Raw genomic sequence first — 22,635 nt, 5'->3', positions numbered from 1 at the left:
TGCATAAAAGTCTCCTCCATTCAGCTCGGTTGCATGTCGCCAACCACGCAGACTCCAAACTAGTTGATAATGATTTGTGAAATCATGTAGTTTGATACGTCGCAAGACGGGTTTCGGGACCCATCAAAAAGTGGCCACTTCCCCAGCGACCCAAGCTCCCAGCATGCCACGGATCATGCCCAACCCATCCAAATACCTATAAAGAAACTCTGATGATCATGATTTGTGAAGTCATAAAGTTTGATATGCAAATTGACAAATGAATTGGTCACACAACGAACTTGACTATTTTCTATAGTTCCTGAAGTTTCTGCGCGAGCGTGGTTCAGAGGTGGGGACTTAAGTAGAGGCTTCATTCGCACGATGTCACGGTTTATGTCCAATCACTATTCACTAAACGCACATCTCTACAGAATGACCCTTGTCGATAGCAATTTATGTAGGTGTGGAGCCGGTTACGATGACATCGATCACGTAGTTTGGTATTGCTCGGAAAACGACGTCTCCAGAGAACAACTATTGGATACCCTTGTGGCCCGAGGTAAACAACCCTACAGGGAAGTAAGAGATGTTTTGGGGGATCGCGATGTGGTTTATATGCAGGCCATCTATGCCTTTCTTTGCTCATCTGACATCAAAGTCTAATTCTGCTTTTTATTTTTCTTTCTCAGTTTTTTCTTGTCTCTGTCTTGTTGTTTCGTGTACCATGACCTTCCCCTTACTAACTGTTGATGATAATGATATCGTTAATAAATATCATAAAGAGTCTCTGCTCCGTTCAGTGTTATACACACCTGAGCCTGTTAAATAAACGCAATAGTTAAAAAAACAGTTTGATATGCCCCATGATGAGTTCCAAGGCTTGCAGAATGTGTTCCTTCATAAAAAAAGGTACCTCACTAGACCTCGGAATTTCAGTAGACGATCTCATCCCAAGGTGAATAGACGCGTTTGTTCACTCGTAAGTTTGTTTTCGCTTGTGCCTTATTCGATCGTCAACGGTTTTCGCCAGGGACGGAAATCTTCGTTTTACTATCAGTTGCATCGATGCTCAATAGGCAGCTTCGTCATTGATTCGTGTTTGTTTTGATCAGACGCTCGGCAATGCAGGTACGAACATCTCGCAGCATGCTGTCAAACTTCCATACCAAATTTACCGCTCGATCCTCAATAGCCGATTGATAATCGAGCGTAAAAAATGAATATCTGCCGGGGCTGAAATGAATATTTTGAATTGCGGTTGATTTACACCGATAAAAGATGATTATTTTACTTTACATACTAAACAGATGCATATATTTTAGGAATCTTATTTCAAAATGTTGAATCCATGCACCGCAGTATAAAATGATATTCACATTTTGAGATTTCAAATTGAATATCAATGTGCCAAGCTGAAGATTCATTTTGACACCGCACAAAACAACGCTGACACCGAGAGTCGACGCTTACTGCTGTTTGTGCACATGCCGTCTTATTCATTCGCACATTCAAATTCTGGAAGGACTAGCAACTTGATTGTGTGTTGGATGTCAGCTGTTTGAGTGTAGTTGAAATGACTTTTTCTGTCCCTGGTATTCACGGTCGAAATGTATAGTGAAACAACGGTGGAAAGTACGATGGCATTCCTTTTCCCTGAGAATGCTGCTCAGCCGTCTTTAGTTGATATGGCTCTCTTTGTGAAAGCACTTAAAGGAGACCATTTGATGATGGATGCGGCGTATAAAATTTCGGACGAGAAGTCCGGGAATGGTAATGATACCACCAACAACGGTGAACGAAACACGAAAATCAAACCGAAAGCGAAAAAATTGAACGCAAAACAACAGCAACCAATGGATCCTGGAACCTAGAAGCGAGGGTCAGAGTGATGACAGTCCCACTGTGCTCTCGTCAGGATCACCTTTCGGGAAGCGGCGATTCAGTGTACCAACGTATGAGTGGATTGCAGATGAAACCAAACGCAAACTAATTATTGAAGACGACAAGGCGAGAATAGCAACAGCACTTAATATTCCGAAAGAGCAGATAGAAGTTTATCATGATTAGTTTTGCCTTTCTCGTATACTAAGTATACGTAAAGGCTATAATTTCACTCCAAAACCAATCTTTTGATAGAAGGCTCGGAGACCCATAGTGTTATATACCAATCGACTCAGCTCGACGAATTGAGGTGATGTCTGTTTGTGTGTATGTATGTATGTGTGTGTGTGTATGTGTGTATGTGTACAAATTTTGTAGACACACTTTTTGGAACTTAGCATTACCCGATTTACTCGCAACAAGTTGCATTCGACGGGGAATGCGGTCCCATTGTTTGCTATTGAAAATTGGCCTGATCGGACATTGCATTCCGGAATTATTGAAAAATCATTGTTTTTTCCCAAGGGTCCCCCCTTGGAAAAAAAATTTCAAAATGAAAAAAAAATTTTTTTTTCAAGAATGGTGTAAATGCATAGTAATTAATGCAAAAACATGCAAAATGATAGAAAATATGCGATCTATCCCCCTAAAGTGCTTTGTTGACCTTTCCTATGTGATTTTTTCAGTACATTTTACGATGCACGAGAAAGGCACCATCGCCGCTAGGTGGATTAATCTGGGTTTTTTTATTTAGCTTTAAGTGAAAAATTATACAAAATAATAAAACATGGGGAAAACGGCTCCGCAAAGTGTCATACATGACTGAGCCTAATAAATCAAATATTTAAAAAAAAGACCTCGGAATTACTCCGGAACTATGTGGCCAATCTCATTTCTCCTCCCAGAAATAAAAACTAGGAACCTAACCGGTTCGTTTGATGGCTGAATCAGCAAAATCGGTCGAGCTATGATTTTTAAATCATTTTTTGATGCCTAAAAGGTATCAAGGGAGGATTAATAATTGAAAGCTTTTTTATGCTCGCCATTGCATGAGAATCTATCTTGTGTGGCAAGTTCAAGGGATATACTATGTCCCTGTTTCCCCACCAGAAAAAAAAAATCCTAGAGCGGACTGAGAATCGAACTTGGCATCTCCGGATTGGCGATCCTACGCTTTCGCTCGTAAGGCTATTACTGGAGACCTCAGTGTGGACAGTGACTATCATCCTGAAAATGTTTCTATAATCATCGTCTCGCAAAGCCATGAAGTTAGATACCCATAATCGCAATATTCATATCTGCTATCATTCCATCATATTTTCGTAATCGTTCTCACCATTGGCGTAACTACCTTCGTATGCCTATGGGGGCCATAGCCCCTTTATATTTTTTCTCGAAATTGACCCTCTTTTTGAAAATTCTCGAACATTTTAACATCTCATCAAGTTATCAGCGGTAATGTGACAAATGCAGTCCAACCACCTAAGGCAATTGCGGATCCATCACATTCATTCATATTATTCTCTTTTCTCAAGCACGTGCACGTGTGCACGTGTGAGCAACAACTCACAGTCTATGTTTAATTGCGCTCGACTAGCGTTAGGCAGTGGATATATTTCACGGTGTCTTTGCCCGAAGAAGCTTATTTTCAAAAAATCAGTATCTCTAAAACACTCACTATACGAAAGTATAGGTTTTCCTCTTTCACGTAAGTGCATTTTTAAAATGTTCTTTCGGGGGTAATTTTTCCATACATTTTTGGGGGGGTTAAATCGGCTATCATTTGAGATTTCTATGGAATTTGCATCAAAAATAGTGAAAAAAATAAAAATTGTTCTAGATCCCCCGATAGAACATTTTAGCTTACCCACGATATGAAAGAGGAGATCATATACTTTCGCGTGGTGGGTGTTTCAGAGGTACTTATTTTTGAAAAATAATATTTAATTAAACACCGTGATTTGCATACATAAATATTCTATCTATCTCAGTGCAACTTTCCATGGATTCCGCCGAGAATCTTCCAAGAATTCTGATGAGAATCCTTTAGTGATCCTGACTGGAATGATCCAAGGACTCCGACGGGAATCTCTAGATATTTCGACATAAATCCTTCAAGAATACCGATGGAAGCCTCCAGGGATCATGAAGGGAATCCACCAGAGATTTCGGAGGAATGTTTCAGGAATTCCAACGGAAAAATTTCAAGGATTCCGACGAGAATGTACCAGGGATCCTTCACCCTCCAGGAATTTCGACGGTAATATTTCAGGAATTTGAAGGGGAATATTCTAGGGATTTCGTCGAAACTCTCCAGGAATTCCAGTATGATGGTTTCAGGTATTTCATGAGCAGTGTTCCAGGGATGAAGACGCATATCGTCGAAGGATTCCGAAGCAATCCGTCGAAGGACTTCGAAGCAAATCGTCGAGCGACTCCAGCGATCCCGAAGGGAATCCTCCAAGGATGTTGAAGCAAATCGTTGAGGGTTTCCGATGCAAATCATCAAAGGATTTCGAAGCAAATCGTCGAATGGTTTAAAAAAAAATACGTTAAGGGACTCTGAACAAAATCTATGAGAAATTCTAAAGCAAACCGTCGATGTATTCCGAAATGAAACGTCTAATGATTCTGAAGCAATTTTTCGCGGGATTCCGAAGCTAATCGTCAACCGGATTCCTTATCGTCTAGAGATCCCAACGCAGATCATTTGCAAAACGTCGAGAGACTCCGAATTAAATCTTCAAAGTATTACGAAGCAAATCACCGAAGGATTCTGATTTGTCAAGGAATTCCTAAACCAATCTTAAAACGAATCTGGAGATATTCCGGAGCAAATCAACGACGGTTCTAAAGCAAATCCTCCATGGATTTTAAAGGGTATTTTTCACAGATTCCCAAGGGTATTGCTTAACAATACTGGAAAGAATCCAGTAGGAATTCTTCTGGATAACGATTGAAATACTTCGATGAATCCGAAAAGAATTCTTTAGAGATTGAAGTGAGAATTCTTCTCGGATTCTGATGAGAATCCTTCTCGGATGCTGATGGGAATCTTTCTCGGAATTCAGAAACAAGCTAATTTTTCTTCCACTCGTTTCATTAAGTATGATTATGATTAGAATGATTATAAGAGATAACTCTTTAGTATTCAAACTTTTTCGGTAATTCATTATGCTATATGTTGAAAACTGATATCACTGCTAACTAACTTATCAAATCCTAGAGGGGGCTAATTTTTTTCTAGGGAGGGCTAAGCCCCCCCTAGCCCCCCCTTATTTACGCCAATGGTTCTCACGGAAATAGCCACAGCACAGTGCTACGCCACAAGATGTTATGCCCACGGATGAGCAAATGATCAGATTGACTCAAATCTTAACTCTGCCCATCCCGAATTCGTGTACCAGCAAAAATACACCGTGATTTAACTCATGGATTCGGGAACACCAGTCACGTTTTCCAGAACGTTCCATAAAACGTGACTGTATTCCCGAATCCGTGACTGTTGTTCCCGAAAAAATAGATCGTGAACTCGTTAGTTTATGAATTCATGAACGCCTTTTTTTTGCGTGTGGAATTGTGTAAACTTCTGATGTTGAGTTTCTACTATTCGTAATCAGTAATTAGATAACATCCATTGTGAATATCATTCGGCTAAAATTGCTCCTTCATCAAGTGCTACGAACGCCTGCCTGAATCTATCAAATAAACGATGCTGGGTCATTAGGCCGAAGGTCATTAGGCCGAAGGCCATTAGGCCGAATGGTCATTAGGCCGAACGGTCATTAGGCCGAATGGCCATTAGGCCGAATGGGAACTGGGGAGTGAGAATTGAGTAGTGTGAAGTGCGGAAGAAGTAGAACGGAAGAAGGAAAAAAGAAAAAAAGAGAAGGAAGAAAGGAGAAGGAAGGAATGAAGAAGAAGGAAGAAGGAAAAAGAAAGAAGAAGAAGGAAGAAGGAAGAAGAAAGAAGAAAGAAGGAAGAAGGAAGAAGGAAGAAGGAAGAAAGAAGAAGGAAGAAGGGAGAAGGAAAAAGGGAGATGGAAGAAGGAAGGAGGAAGAAAGCAGAAAGAAGAAAGAAGAAGAAAGAAGGTAGAAGGAAGAGGGAAGAAGAAAGACGGAAGAAAGAAGAAGGAAAAAGGAAGAAGGAAGAAGAAAGAAGAAAGAAGGAAGAAAAAAGAAGGAAAAAGGAAGAAATAAGAGGGAAGAAAAAAGACGGAAAAAAGAAGAAGGAAGAAAAAACAAGTAAAAAGGAAGAAGAAAGAAGGAAAAGGAAGAAGAAAGAAGGAAAAGGAAGAAGAAAGAAGGAAAAGGAAGAAGGAAGATGGAAGTAGGAAAAAGGAAGAAGAAAGAATGAAGAAGGAAGAAGAAAGAAGGAAGAATAAATAAGAAAGAATAAAGAAGGATGAATTAAGAAGGAAGAATAAAGAAGGAAGAATAGAGAAGGAAGAATAAGGAAGGAAGAATAAAAAAGGAAGAATAAAGAAAGAAGAATAAAGAAGGAAGAATAAAGAAGGAAGAATAAATAAGGAAGAATAAAGAAGGAAGAAGGAAGTAGGAAGAAGGAAAAAAGAGAACAGGGAAGAAGAAAGAAGAAAGAAAGAAGAAGGAAGAAGGAAAAGGAATAAGGAAGAAGGAAAATGGAAGAAGAAAGAAGAAAAAAGTAAGAAAGAAGGAGAAAAAAATGAAGAAGAAAGAATGTAGAAGGAAGAAAAAAAGGAAGATGAAATACGGAAGAAAGAAGAAGAAAGAAGAAAGAAGGAAAAAGAAAGAAGAAAGAAGGCAAAAGGGAAAAGGAAGAAGGAAGGAAGAAGAAAGAAAAAGAAAAGATGGAAAAAGAAAGTAAGAAGGAAGTAGAGAGAAGTAAGAGGGAAGAAGAAAGGAGAAGGGAGAAGAAAGAAGAAAGACGGGAGAAAGAAGGAAGAAGGGAGGAAGAAGAAGGAAGAAGGAGAAAGGGAAAAGGAAGAAGGGAAAAGGAAGAAGGAAGAAAAAAAAGGAAGAAGAAAGAAGACAGATGGAAGAAGAAAGAAGGAAGAGGGAAGAAGTAAGAATGAAGGAAAAAGAAGAAAGAAGGAAGACGAAAGACGGGAGAAAGAAGGAAGAAAGAAAAAGGAAAAAAAAGTAGAAAAAGGAAGAAGGAGGAACGAAGAATGGAAAAGGAAGAAGGTAGAAAGAAGAATAAAGAAGGAAGAACGAAAAAGGAAGAAGAATGAGGGAAGGAGAAAGTAGGAAGAAGGAAGGAGGAAGAAGCAGAAGGAAGAAGGAAGAAAGAAGAAGGAAGAAGACAGATATACGAAGGAAGATGGAAGAAGGAAGAAAGAACTTCTCATTTTTAACTTTTTGCTTCTTTTTGCCAATTCGGCCTAATGGCCATTCGGCCTAATGACCGTTCGGCCTAATGGCCATTCGGCCTCATGACCTTCGGCCAAATGGCCTTCGGCCTAATGGCCTGACACCCAAATAAACGCGTAGGAAAAAAAAAAACAACCCAAATATTCCATATGAAACACAATAAATAAACCATTTTTATTTTGAAAGAAAGAAACTGAATCGTAATCGAATATGTGATATGAAAATCCCGAAGCAAAATGATGCTCGATGTAGATAGAGACAGCCCACAACGTAAGGATAATTCATAAACCTAATTACGTGCTCTATTTCAGTTAACTTGTAAACTGTGGAGAATAATTCGCTTTGAAGTCGAAAGATAATTTGATCACATCGTTGGCTCTACATCGTGCCCCCTTAGAAAGCTATCCAAACAAAGTACAATCCATTTATCCGGTCAAGGTAGCTAAAATTAATCACCCATAAACTCCCATTAACCTCATTTTAATCCACTAACCTGGTTCGATTGCTGATTGTGCTGTTGCTGGTGGTGTAGTTGCAGTTGTTGCTGTTGTTGTTGCTGCTGTAGCTGCCCCTGCTGGGTTTGCTGTGCTGATTGCTGCTGTGACTTTGGCTGCTGCTGCTGCTGCTGCAGTTGGTGTTGCCCCTGCTGTTGGTGTTCGTTCTTCCACAGTTTCCCGCCCTTCAGGATGCCGCTTATCGCCTGAGCCGTGCTTAATGGTTTATGCTTTCCTATTTCATAATGACTATTGATAGAGGCTTGTTGCTGTGTGCCGGCGGTATCTCCGGAACCAGATTTCTGCTGCTGAGTTAGTTGCTTCTGCTGCTGTTGCTGCTGCTGCAAGCTTCGCAAATCGCTGGCGTTGACAGCACCTGCGGAGGAAGGCGGCACCGCCGTGGAACCCGTCTCGTTGCCCGACGTCACTGCAATGATAGTGGAAGTAACCGGAGGAGGTTCTGTGTCAGTTTGGGTTTTCTGAATGATTGTCCGCTCGGTAACGGTTGTCATCGTGATGGTTTCGACGATGTATCGCTGCTGTGTCGGCGCTTTGGACGACGACGTCGACGACTGGCTCTTATCATCATCACCACCTGCGAGAAGAATTTCAGTGTCGGGAAACATCCGTGCCACGAATTTCATGGAAAAGGAATAATTGGCATGTTTTCGAGTAACGCCACATGTACAAAGGCCATGCAAGTACATAGAAATAGATAGAGAGAACACAATCAATTATGTGACACGTGGTTGGATCCTTGGATTCGGTATGCGATTGACCTAGCGTCAAAAACGCTACGCTAAACTGTTCTACGAATTCTAGTGCAAGGCAGAGGTGTTGGCATGGACTTTGCAGTGACGAATATCGATCCGACATGTGTGCCAGTACGAAAACAAATGGATGGAATTCTACGTACGAAACCAGCCGTGCTTCAAAGAGTGCAGCGATGCGTGAAATTCGTGTGGGTTCGAGGTTTTCGGAAATGGAAAATGGTACCCAAAATGGAATGATTTAAATTGAAATTCTTTGATTGAAATCGACAACGACAAAAAGATGTTTAAAAATGATTACAGTTTGCAATATTCTTTTACAACGGAGATTGATTTTTGATGATGCTTTCGAGAATTTTGTTATTTTTGCTAGCTTCTGCTTACTTTGGCTCTAACTAGTGAATGTTCTAAGCAGATTACAAAAAATTTAAACGTTGTTTGAATCTTTTTGCAGATAATTGCAAAAAAAACTATCATGAGGCATCTCAGGTAGAGCCACATAGGGAACCAATTTCTAAATGAGAAGTCAGTATGAATAAATCGTTGCCGGGAAAAGATGTAGTCAATTACCCATACCCGGCCATGAATCCTTTTGTTGCTCCGCCGAGGTGATTGATGATGATAAGAGAGTGCGATTAGTGCTGTTTTTCATTCGATTTTGGCTTGTCGCCGAAACGATCTCGATGCTTCCGATTCCATGATTCAAATGAGTTGCATTCAGATGCTGTTCGAACTTGTGATTGTTTGATTGATTGGTTGATTAATGAGAAAGAAGGAAACGATCGATGAATGCAAGTGAAAACTAACAGCATACACTGCGAAGGCTACCAACAGCTCATAAAACTTACCCTGCGAGGCATCCTGCACCTGCTTGATGGTGAGGAATTTAGGCCGCTCCTCGCCGGCGATAATTTCCTTCTGGGTGATCCTCCGCTCCGGGGATGATTTCTGCAGAGGAACTAACGCTATCGGAAGGGTTGCGTGAGGCGGCAGCGGGGCTTCCATCATCGGCGAGATGTCGTCCGAACATTGCGAGTCGCATTCTGTAGAGAAGCAGAAGAAGAAGTTGGGGAAAATGGAAATTAATTAATGTTTTTAATGGCTTTTGCGTTGGACGATTATTGCCAGTGCCGTTGAAGGTAGGTTGATTGCGTTACGATGAGTTTAGAAGACTTACAAAAGTTTCTGCCGGTAGTTAGAGGTTAACCAGCAGAGCAAACATTCAACGATGGTTTTTCCCGGATTTTAGTGTTGATATAAAAGTTTTATGAGCAGTCACAATGTCCAGCATCAAACAGTCTTCTGGCATATAGAATACAGTTTGACTGTTCACACATTAGAAAATTTATTTGCTCTTAAATTAGATAGCGGTCAAAAGATTTTGCAAAGAAGTGTTCTCACAAATTGTGAAAATAATGAATAATATATAAAATCATAATAAAAATAAACAGTTTTATTATGTTTCAGATATGTACATCCATGTAGCTCATTAAACTTTCGGCTCAGACGTTTTATATTTCAGTTGCTGAACTTATAGTAAAATAAGGCATGTTTGAGTAATGACCTCAAAAATAAATACCACGAAGGGTCTCATTCTAATGTACAGAATAAGGTATAAAAAAAACTTTTAATTTCAAATTTCAGTAGTAGATAAGATCTGGTCTATAAAGTGTCGGAAAAAATATTCACTTTATTTCATTGTGTTATTGGCATTCAGTTAATATCTAATTAGAATACAGTTCTATCCCGATTTTAGCAACACCCGTTTTTGCCTACCCCGATTTTGGCAACACCCGTTTTTGGCAACATTTTCTTCCCGATTTTGGCAAAAATCTCAAAAAAATATTATTTTCAAGACTTTTTGAATTACTATGTCTGAAACTCGATTATGCATATGCACAACATGTGATAGATTTAGTTCGGAAAAGGCATTGGAGGGTGACCGCCCCTTCGGTGGGGTTTCATCCCACGAACACAGTACGCTAAACAGGTGCTTTCCCTACTAAGCTACGAAGGACCTCCGTCGTCCTCCGCAGCTTAGCGAGTACTGATGAAACCAAATTCCCAGCACCGGGCCACCAGCCGAACTCTTGCAATACATTTTCAGAACTAACTCTTTCACAAGTATTTTTGTACACATGCCAACCAAGTAGGATGAGTAGGATGATGATCGGGTGAGAGCTTAATGAGAATCAGTTTGCTGAGTATTGTTGTGACGAACGGTCGAGACTAGAAATCTCGGTCGGGTCACGACAATGGCGCAGTCGGTAGGATGTCAGAAAAGTCGGTAGGTGACAGAAAAGTGCAAAAAAGAAAGCACAATGAAAACAAAAACAAAAATGACTAGCGTCCCCGTTAGACTCCCTGACGGAAGGACAGTGGAGTAGACCGGGTGACAGATATTAGCAAAAAGGAAAAAAAAGAACAAAAGATTAAAATTTGATACTGAGTTAGAAAATATATTCTAACAAAATTATATTTAAAGATGGATTTTCAATTTGAATCTCGTTATTGGAATTGACATTGGATTTAGAGATGTTCATTGGACTTGAAATGGACGAGGATTGGATTTGTATTCAATTGGAATGAGATTTCCATTGAATCTGGATTTGAATTGAGATTTGGATTGAATTTGGGCTTGTTTTTCATTGAACTCGGATTAGATTTGCAATAGATTCAGATTAAATTTGGATTGGACTCGGATTGGATTTGCAATAAATTCAGATTAAATTATTATTGGATGAAGATTAGATTTGAAAGAGTAATTGAATTGGCAAGAATTGTGTTGGATTGGATTTGGACTGGATTTGTATTGAATTTGGATTTGGTTCAGATTGGATTTAGATTGGACTTGGAATGGATTTGCAATAGATTGAGATTAAATTTAGATTGTATTTAAATTAAATTTGAATGAATATTTCAGTGGATTTCGCTTGATTTGGATTGGATTTGATTTGGACCTAATTTGGATTTAATTTAGATTGTATTTGAATTTAATTGGGATGAGATCTCGACTTGGATTTGAATTGGAATTTTGATTGACTTTGGAATCGACTTGGATTGGATTTGCATTGGATTTGGATTGGATTAAAAGACTTGAATGGACTGGATTTCGATTTAATTTGGATTGGATTTGGATGGAACTCAGATTGAATCGGACTTGAATTGGATTGGATTCAGATTGGATTAAGATTAGATCTGGATGAGTATTTATTTGGATTTGGCTATGTTTTGATTGGATTTAATTTGGACTGGATTTGGATTGAATTTGGATTGGATTTGAATTGGATTCGGATTAAATTGGGATTAGATAAAGATTATATTTGAATGAGTGATTAAATTTGGCTAAATTTGGTTTTGAGTGGATTTAGATTAAATTCAGGTTCAAGATCAGATTTAAATGAGTAATTGAATTGGCTAGATTTGTGTTGGATTGGATTTGGACTGGAATTGGATTGAATTTGGATTGGATTTGTATTGCATTTGGATTGGATTAGAATATTTGGATTTGGCTATATTTGGATTGGATTTGATTCGGAATGGTTTTGGATTAAATTTGGATTGAATTTGGATTGAATTTGGATTGAATTCGGATTACATTGGATTTGGATTCAGATTAAATTTGGATTAGATTTGAATGAGTAATTGAATTTGGATTGGATTGGATTTGGATAGAACTCGAATTGGATCTTCGATGGCTTCAGATTAAATTAGCTTTGGATTTTAATTAAATTTGAATGAGTATTTCATTGGCTATGGCTAGATTTTATTTATTTGGATTTGGCTAGATTTGGATTGGATTTGATTTGGACAAACATTTTAAATTTGAATTGGATTTTGGGCCAATTTTTAATAGCGAATCTGTTGTAATACAATCGGATAAGGCTAAGTTAAAAAAAAATTGTCTCATATTATTTTTGTACACATACAGACATCACTTTAATTCGTCGAGCTGAGTCGCTTGGTATATAATTCTATGGGTCTCCGAGCCTTCTACAAAAAGTTCGGATTTGGGGTGTTCTACGTTCTTTGCGTATTCTTAGTATGCGATAAAGGCAAATAGTAACTAACCCATAAATAAAATAAAATTGGCGCTCCTTACTAGTTTAGATTTCCTCGAAGATTTGTACCATAGATACCCATTCCCATTCATGGAATCAAGACCTCGTAAGGGTAATAAAATATATTTGGAAACTTTTTTCAAATAGGCGTAACTATATTTGACCTTGAAATTTAAACGACTCATACTCTCTCTCTCTCGGTGCAGTATGTTTCGTTCTACTGACGTTACAACAAGATAGATCGCAATCTTTTTTTTTCTGTTGGGTACATTATTTGAACAAAATAGTTTGAATTCAGGTTGTTAGAAGCAAGGGGCAGCAGCGACTATGTCCAAGGGCTTGACGATCACTCCCAGGCCATCTGCGAGTTGTGGGGCTTGCCTAGGATGTAGTGGGGTTTCACAGTCGGCTCTGTTAAACTTCTATAAAAAGTTGCATGTATCCGCAAGTAGTCCCCACCAAAGTGACCGTGTGCCGCTCAAAGCGCACAAGCCCGAGTGCTGGTGTTAGGTGGGACGCTAATCAGCCCTGACACGACGATCCTCCGACGAGACAGGAGGTTTGCGCAGGTCCAATAAGCCGCCTGGAAAACCAAAAATGACGAACAATTTAAGAGATAATGCGACTCGATATTATCGTCAAAGACCTAGGCGACGAATGAAGGATCACGATTGGAAGCTTGGAACTGCAAGTCGCTAGGTTTCGCAGGATGCGACAGGATGATCTACGATGAATTACATCCCCGCAACTTCGACGTCGTGGCACTGCAGGAGATTTGCTGGACAGGACAGAAAGTGTGGAAAATCGGGCATCGAGTGGCTACCTTCTAGCAAAGCTGTGGCACCACCAACGAGCTGGGAACCGGCTTCATAGTCCTGGGTAAGATGCGCCATCGTGTGATTGGGTGGCAGCCAATCAACGCAAGGTTGTGCAAGCTGAGGATAAAAGGCCGTTTCTTCAACTATAGCATCATCAACGTGCACTTCCCACACGAAGGGAGACCCGACGACGAGAAAGAAGCGTTCTACGCACAGCAGGAGCAGACATACGATGGATGCCCACTGCGGGACGTCATTATCGCCATCGGTGACATGAACACACAGGTAGGAAGGGAGAAAATGTATGGACCGGTCATTGGACCGGATAGTCTGCACACCGTATCGAATGACAACGGCCAACGATGCATAAGCTTCGCAGCCTCTCGCGGAATGGTAGTCCGAAGCACCTTCTTTCCCCGCAAAAATATCCACAAGGCCACATGGAGATCAATAAAATTATCTGAGCAGAAAACGCAATCGATTGGATCTCGGTCCACTAAGCTAGGAAGAAAAACACAGAACATTTAACACCACTTATTTTTTTAAAACTCACTCACTAATTTTACCTTCAAATTAAACTAAAACTACTCAAGCAAAATCTTAAACTTTCAAGAACTGAACGTAAGTATTTCATTCGCGCACTTCTGCTCTCCAGTCGATTCGTTGACGAAATGAGCGAGTCTGAGTCGTACTTGCGCCAAGAAATTTTGAATCTTTTGAAATCATTTTACTATTCAACTATTCAAATCTGGCTAATTTGATTGTAAAGCATATTCAAATAAAATTGCGCCAACCGATTGGCAAGGCGATCGGAGGCATGGCGCCTGTTTGCCGCCTATTTGCAGCTCACATGCGTGCCATAAAGAATTGAGCTTTTATAACAAATACTATAAACTTGAAATTGATACAGGAACGAACAGATTTTACGAACGCCAACGAAACACGACACACGATCATAAATTAAAACTAAATTCAAAATTTATTTTTGTTTTATCGGTTCTAATTGAATATTTTTATTTAAATTTTAATCGAAACAAACGTAAAACGTTACAGTACTTTGGACTCCGCAAGATCGAATAGAGTTCGCCGCCGTACCAAACTGACAATCTACAAAACGCTCATTAGACCGATAGTCCTCTACGAACACGAGACCTGGACGATTCTCGTGGAAGGACAAACGCGCACTTGGAGTTTTTGAAATGAAAGTGCTGCGTACTATCTATGGTGGGGTGCAGATGGTGGACGGTACGTGGAGGAGGCGAATGAACCACGAGTTGCATGAGCTGCTGGGAGAGCCATCCATCGTCCACACCGTGAAAATCGGGAGCCTGCGGTGGGCCGGGCACGTAACCAGAATGTCGGACAGTAACCCGGTGAAAATGGTTCTCGACAACGATCCGAAGGCGAGGTGCGCAGCGGCAAGGTGGATTGATCAGGTGGAAGATGACCTGCGGACCCTCCGTGGACTGCGTGGTTGGCGACGTGTAGCCATGGACCGAGCCGAATGGATAAGACTCTTATATACCGCACAGGCCACTTCGGCCTTAGTCTGAATAAATAAATTATAAATAGAAGCAAGGGGGTGTAAGTGACATTTTGGTCAAAATTGATTTGATAATAGCAAAAAATGTGTTGGTTCTAGAGCTTTGTGTCAATATACTGATATAGTTTGTACAATGTGAAAATTCACCGAAAATTGGTATATTGGTATATAGTAGAAAACGAACCCATAGATGAACTGTTTTGTATAACCACAAAATAATGAATTTGTAACAACAATCAACCAAATATGTGTGTAGTATAGTTTGTAGCTTTATTATTATCATTAATTTTCTTAAGTGCACTAGCTGATTAGCAGTATTAAAGTACGAAATTTATTAGTTATATACTGCCGTTATACACAAAATTGTCCCATGTACATAGGAAACCCAGCAAACATGGGACAAATATGCGTTTGACGGCAGTATTCTCCCGACCTATCTCCAGAATTTTTTATTCATCACCATTTTAATTTTCTTTTTTTGCCTTTCTTTTGATAGAAGGCTCGGAGACCCATAGTGTTATATACCAATTGACTCAGCTCGACGAATTGAGGTGATGCCTGTATGTGTATTTTTTTTTTCTTCCTAAGCATTAGAGGGGAAATCTGCTCAACAGACATCCTGGGTTGTCCAGGAAGTGCGGGGTTAGGGACCACCTCCAACAGCAAACAAGGGAGGCAGGACTACATCCCCGACCCGCTAAGCCGTTTCCATCAGGGGGCAGCAGGGACAGCAGGGACAGCATGGACCATGTCCAAGGGCTTGACGACCCCTCCCCAGCTGTCTGCGAGTCAGGGAGAACTGCCTAGGGCGTGGTGGGATTTAGCAGTGGGCTCTGCTAAAATCCCTCCCAAAAAACCACAAGTGCCCGTAATCAGACTCTATAAAAGCGACTGTGTGCCGCTTCAAAAGCACAAGCCCAGGGAGTGCCAATTGGCATGGGGAGGGTCCCTACTTCGGTAGGATAGCGCGTGAGCTGCTTCGGCAGGGAGTGAGAGATCTGTTTGTGCTGAGACAGGCGTGTCATAGCGCGTCTCCGTTTTTGTCACCTCGAAGCGCAGCAGAAGTCTGAGTATGGACTGCACATGCTGAGGTAGGAGTCGAGGTATCTATCGACACCTCGAGGCATGGCAGTGGAGTGTTAGAGTGAGCACCCGAAAAAGGGTCACATGGAGCGAATGGTCTTTGGAGAAGCTGCTTCGGCGGCAGGGTAGCAGTGGGTTGTACCCACACACCTACTGTTGTGCACATGTGGTGCATGGGGAGTGTCCCTGCTTCGGCAGGGTAGCGTGTGGTCTGCTTCGGCAGTGGTGTGATTGATCTGCTCGTGCTGAGGCAGGAGTGTCGTAGCGTAATATCTGTAGGCCCAGGCAGTTACCGCTATTGACCAGTGTTGGTAAAATCACTCATAAACCTCAATCAACGAGCGCTCCCGTGCGATCGAAATCGTCTGCGATTTTAAAGGAATGCATCACGCTTGAGTTTTTCATGCTAAAACGCATCATTTCACTCATTTGCCAAAAAATCATTTTGGTTCAAAAACGCATTTGAAATCAATTTGGGGGCAATTTATTGCTTATACATAAAAGAGTGTACATAATTTTATGCGACAAACGTTAATTCACTGTTTTTAACGAAGGAGAACAAAAGAAAACCTACGATGATTCGAATGGATGATTCAACTCATCCATGAGTTTTTAGGTGCTGAGTTGGGTGCGTTTCAACTCACGCTTGATTTGAATCATCCATGAGTTTTGAGATTTTGAATTTTTACCAACACTGCTATTGACACCTCGAGGCATGGCAGCGGAGCGCCCGGGAGAGCATCCAAGTAAGACTCAAATGGAGTGAATGGTGTGCGAGCACCCAAGTCAGTCTCGCATAGGACGAGTGCCTGTGTGAGCGATAATGAGCGAGTACGCTTAGTACTGCCATCCCCCCAGAAGTAGTACTGCGAGGTAGTTCCTGGGGGAACGATGGTGGAGCCCAAGGGAGTTTAGTCGGTATTACCGGTATGGTCGAGTCCGACACTCCAGTACACTTCCGTGTGGTAGTTTGGCAACTACAATGCACGTGTACTGGGTTAGTGTGTAAATGCATTCTCCCTTGTAAAAAAAAAAAAAAAAACCGTTCCCATTGCCGCCAAGCCCATAGTCCCTTCGGTACAACCAGAAAGTAATGCTTCAAAGGGGGGCCAGTGCACAACACACCCTCGAGGTTAGCTGCGTGCCCTTGTAGCACCGAACATCGTAACTCGCTTTTTTAGAAGAACACCGTAGTATCGTGCCAGCGCGTTGCCGGCTTTCCAGGTGGCCTTACCACGCCCTATGTCCTCGGAAGGTGGGAAGGGTCGACTTCGCGCCTGCTTCCCTCTGCACGACTGGTATCAAGAATGATGATGCCGCGTGCACCCCAAATTGACCTTTCTGCGATAGGGCCTATTCGCCAGCACACAGAGGGACTTGCCGATGCGGTGCCTATGCCTGCCCCACCCTTGACGAGGACCCCTTTGCGTCCTCGGGCTCGGAGCCCGCCCGGTTGACCGACGCCGCGAAAGCGACGACACCATGTTGTTCTTCGCGCGGCCACTTGTTCCATAAAAGGATCGAGTTCGACCACAGAGCATGACCACCGGTATGACCCATGAAGCCGACTCCGATCCCTTGGACCACCTCTTATTTGCGCCTGAACTAGCCATCCTTGAGTCCACGCGCCACCTTCTGTGTAGCTTGAGAAGATTTGAGCGATAGCCGATAAAACGGCGTTCCAGCCAACTTCATCTTTACACATCCTCCGAACTAGGTTGTCCGGGGTAGTGTCCAGACCACATGTGGTCACGCATTGAGCGAAAACGTGAGCACACGAACAACACGTGTTCCGCCGTTGCCTCTAAACCTGCGCACACCAAACACTCGGGCGAAGCCGAGCAAGCCAGCTGCGTTACTGCACTGTGATTTTGCAGCACGCTTAAACGCCGGGCACATCGAACCCCCGATGGGGTGCTTGCTGTTTACAGCTTTGCTGGAACAAATCAAACAATTGGGAGGGTTCGTGCAGCATTGTGCCTTATGTCCCTCCAATCCGCAGCGTCGACAGAGATTGCTTTTGTCAGGGTTTTTGCAGTCCCATTGCTTGTGCCCCGGTTCCAGGCCCTTGAAGCAAACTTCGGGTTGCTCGTATATGCCCACAGGGCACACCGACCATCCCACTTTGACGCTCCCTAACTTGACTACCTTGGAGGCGTCCGCTGCAGATAGCCGAACCAATGCTACCTGCGTCCCTGCCTAGCCTTTCCGTAGCCGAACGGCTGCGGTGGGCGTCTCCACTTCACACTGTCTCCGCAGTGCCGTGACGAGCTCTTCGACTTCGGTGATCTCGTCCAGGTCTTTAACCCTTAGATTCACTTCCGTCGTGAGTGCCCTCACCTTGACCGTCTCGCCTAGGACTTCCTCCGCCATCTTCTTGTAGGCAGCGCCCTTTTCGAGACGCCCCGCTTCAACTCGAGGATCATCTCGCCCATCCGGGTACGTCTTATTCGACGTACGTCGGCGCCGAGTTCACCGAGCTTGACGTCACTCCTCATCGCCTTCAAGACGTCCGAGTACTTGGCCTCGTCCGCCGTGATGACTAGGGCATCGCCCCTGGAGCGATTGGCGCCTACCCTAGACTTCTTGCTACCCTCATTCGCCAGGGGCTTCTTTTCGGCCCTTGACGTCTTCGGCTTCCTCTTGTTCTTGACCAGGGTCCAGGAGGCGTCATCCCCCTCTATTTCCCTGGTCTGGTGCGACTGAGAGCTCTCAGCCTGCCGTAACCCCTTACCACCGTATTTCCTGGGTGGGCGGACCTTTCCAGGTCCTTCCTCCCCCGGTTTTGGAGGTACCTGGCCGGGGTTCAGCTTCCCAGCCCCACTACCCTTGTTTGGAGTAGTAACCCTCCGCATTTTGGAGCGGTCCCCAGGGAGCTCATCCCCTGGAGACTGTCTCCCCGTTTTTGTGTCTGCTCCGTTGGAGCAGTCACCCCAGACGTGCCCACGAATACTTGAGCCTACCACCATCGAATACTTTGGCACCACCGTCTTCGCTGGCACGCCCTCGGTCGATTCGACCTTGCCCAAATCCGCGAATTCTTGGGCCTCAGTCTGGGTAGACCTCGACTCCACAGATTTCACGGGTTCGCACTTGGCCGTCCCAACCGCCGTTTCCAGCTTGACGTCCAACATCGACTTTCGAAGTTTCAGCAAGCTCCACTTGAGTTCCTTACTGATATTATGCTTCGATGACGCAAAGTCGATGATGGCGTCCAGCTGTTCCGTCGCCACCTCGAAGGCCGAAAGCCCATCGAGTTTGCGGTTCATCGCTTTCACAAGCCATGGGCCGTCTATAACCTCTACCGGCAGAGCCTGGGAGATGGTTAAGTGACCCACGCTGGCGCTGCGCACTGAGCTGCCGACTATTGCCTCTGGCCTCCTAGGCGGAGACCTGAACAACCCACCTCTTGCGAAGGGGTTGTCGCCTACACTACTACCACTTATTGAAGAATTGACTTGGTTTTCCATTTTGGTCCCACGAGTTGCTCGGGAAAAGAGGTCCACCACGCCAGAGCCCAGCATGACGCGGTAAGGGACAATTACTGTGGAGGGTGCCCAGGTACCCCATAGGCTCCGTTAAAGGCCTAGCTTATTATTTCCCCACCCTGGCCATGCATCCCCTCGGCACGGGTCGCTTGACGCCTTGGGATTTGGGGTTAGGGACGATGGTCCCGGTCTAACTTACAGTGGGGAGGGGTCGTCAAGCCCTTGGACAAAGTCCCTGCTGCCCCCAATGGATGTCTGTATGTGTGTGTATGTGTTTATGTGTATAAAATTTTGTAGACACACTTTTTGGAACTTGGCATTGGCCGAATCACTCGCAACAGGTTCCTTTCGACTGAAAATTCTGTCCCATTGTTTGCTATTGGAAATTGGCCAGATTGAACTATGGGATCAGAAGTTTTGATCAAAATACTACTAGCGCAAAACACGCTAAAAAGTACTCACTCATATTTTTTAGTATATTTTTTGCACGAGAAAGGCACCAAAACCGCTAGGTGGGTTATTCAGGGTTTTTTAATTTTTAAAGTGCACTGCTTTATGGCCCCTACACCGATAGTTTTTCTAATAATGGAATGCATTTTATTTCTAGTTATACCAAGTGAAAAAATTGATTAACAAAAATTATTAACAAGTTCTCGAAATATATGGTGAAACAGAGGTAAAACTGTCACGAACATTTCGAATCGGATAGCTCTTTGAATGCTAAGCGAAATTTCGTTAAAAGTAATTAATTAAACGCGATGAAATGCTGGGTTGAAGATAGGAAGCAAAGCAAATCACAATTTACGTGTTTTTCCTATTTATTGTCTGAATACCCAACAAACATTGGAATCTGATGAAGAGCTTATTTCTGTTTTAAATAAGCGTTTATTGAGTAGCTTCTTTTTAATCATCTCGACCAGACAATCCAAATTTTATGTAGACTTATGATAAAGACATTTTAAATTGTCAGCAACGACGCTGACCATGGTCAGTACGTGCTCTTACTTACGATCTATTGAAGACGAAAAGCACTTGAAGCACTTTCCACGAGTAAATGAGGAGTTTTATTGAGATTAGGGATTAGATTTAAGGGCAGAGGTTTGTCCTTTTAATTTCGTTGTTTTGCGGATGAATCCATATTTTCATGCATAATACTGCACATTTGAATTCGTTTAATGAGAAAACGACGCTTTAAGGACGATCCATAAAGTAGGTCACGCGAAAAATGTGATTTTGACCCCCTCCCCACTTCGTTGCGTGTTTTGTATTAATGATCACGCATCTCAGAACTCCCCATCCCCCGTAAAAGTGTGACGTACTTTTTAAATGGCTCTCTATAACATTTTTCGGTGCTGTTCGACCACGCTTTGGAACCACGATTGAAGTATTTAAAAAATAGAAGAAAAACAACTCTGGTGACAAACATATTGCAAACCGCTGAATGCATTTAAAATCACAACATATTTTTATCTGTGATCCTTTATCATCACTGGTATAAACGAGTTGTGGTGTTTTGGAGCGGTGAATAATATGATATTTAGATATATTATGAAAAACATGTTGTTGAGAGCGATGTAACATATAGGAAGCAATCATTTATTAGATGAAAATGGTTATAACAAATTAGAAGTTGAGAATTAAAGTCATTCACATTCTTTGAACTCTGCATGAAGAACACTGAAATTTGCGTGTAGATTTGTATAATGTATTTAATATTATGAAATTCTTATATGTAAACATCGAAAACCAAACTCTGTAGAAACTTTTGCTGTGATTAAGTCAACGAATATATAATTAAACAAATAACCTAAAATTTTATGCTTGTATAATGTTTATGTTATTTGAGTTACCAACGTTACCACATAGTGGAAATCAACTATGTACAACACATTCGATAAAACATAAAACTATAATTGTTCAATCCAACCCATCACCAACAAGCATTTTTAACAGAAATTATGACCAAAAACACATGTCAGCAGAGGTCAGCAGTAGCTCGCTCATATCATTAGCAGAACAACATTACCACGCACAGGTTTGGTGTTGTTAGTTTTATGTCGGTTAACTTTTTTCTATCCTTCTAGAATTCGCCTTCTGAATCAGAAGTTCTGATCGTGTAGAACAAGCCAAGATTTTTTTTATATACAGGTTATTCGACTTCGTCAGTAGATGGGAATAACCAGCGCGGGGGGGGGGGACATACATTTTTAGTGCAAAACGTAAACAAACGAGCATAAATTCCATACAAAAATCCAAGATGGCTGAGTTGGGGATATTGACAAGTTAGATAACCTGTACATAAAAAAATCTTGGAACAAGCGATGCGGATGATGCAATGCGAGTGAGTGATCGGCCGATTGAAGTGATGCGATGATTGAATCATTGATGACGCAATGCGTGTTTCCAGCTGAGATCCTCAGCAGCGTCACCATTCATGCACGAACGGAATTTGTGTTACGAGCGATTCACACAGCAAAATGTTTATCACCTACACTCTAACTTCCACCTACTCAGTGACTGAGTAAAATTGTATTGCCATCTCTTTTCTTCCCACGGAAATTTTACTCAGTTTCCGTCAAAAGCAGGATTACTCATAGTTTTGAGTTGTCCTGCTTTTGGCGGAAATTGAGTAAAATTTCCGTGCGATAGAAAGAGAGAGCAATACAATTTTACTCAGTCACTGAGTAGGTGAAAGTTAGCGTGTACATCGTTCGTTCGCTCAACACGCTAACTTTCACCTACTCAGTGACTGAGTAAAATTGTATTGCTCTCTCTTTCTATCGCACGGAAATTTTACTCAATTTCCGCCAAAAGCAGGACAACTCAAAACTATGAGTAATCCTGCTTTTGACGGAAACTGAGTAAAATTTCCGTGGGAAGAAAAGAGATGGCAATACAATTTTACTCAGTCACTGAGTAGGTGGAAGTTAGAGTGAAGAACGCATGGTTTGTGCTTCGCGTTTGAGTTCTATCTGCCGAACTGAAGTAGAGTGGTGTGAGGTGAGTACCAGTAACCCTGCATTCAACCATTCAGGCCGATGTGCTTTACTACAGGGGTGGCCCACACCCTGAAGTAGTATTTGTTCAACGAAAATTCTCTCTTTTGAGAGAGAAACTCTCAGCTGGGTTGCCGAAGATGGCCGAAGGCGACCGAATGTGACGTC

At 42.2% G+C, this 22,635-nt stretch overlaps 1 protein-coding gene across 1 annotated transcript in view; it reads right to left on the bottom strand.

Annotated features, from left to right (window-relative positions):
• LOC134219851 (uncharacterized) overlaps window positions 1-22,635 on the bottom strand; it is a 444,111-nt gene that overhangs the window by 24,652 nt on the left and 396,824 nt on the right. The window contains exons 6-7 of the mRNA XM_062698736.1: window positions 9,327-9,521; window positions 7,708-8,135 (exon numbers count right to left, since the gene is read on the bottom strand). Of these exons, the coding sequence (XP_062554720.1) occupies window positions 7,708-8,135; window positions 9,327-9,521 (623 nt within the window). The remainder of the gene's footprint in view (window positions 1-7,707; window positions 8,136-9,326; window positions 9,522-22,635) is intronic.

Source organism: Armigeres subalbatus, chromosome 3 (assembly GCF_024139115.2).
Source record: "Armigeres subalbatus isolate Guangzhou_Male chromosome 3, GZ_Asu_2, whole genome shotgun sequence".
Classification (NCBI taxonomy): domain Eukaryota; kingdom Metazoa; phylum Arthropoda; class Insecta; order Diptera; family Culicidae; genus Armigeres; species Armigeres subalbatus.
This window is presented reverse-complemented; position numbering and strand designations above follow the sequence as displayed.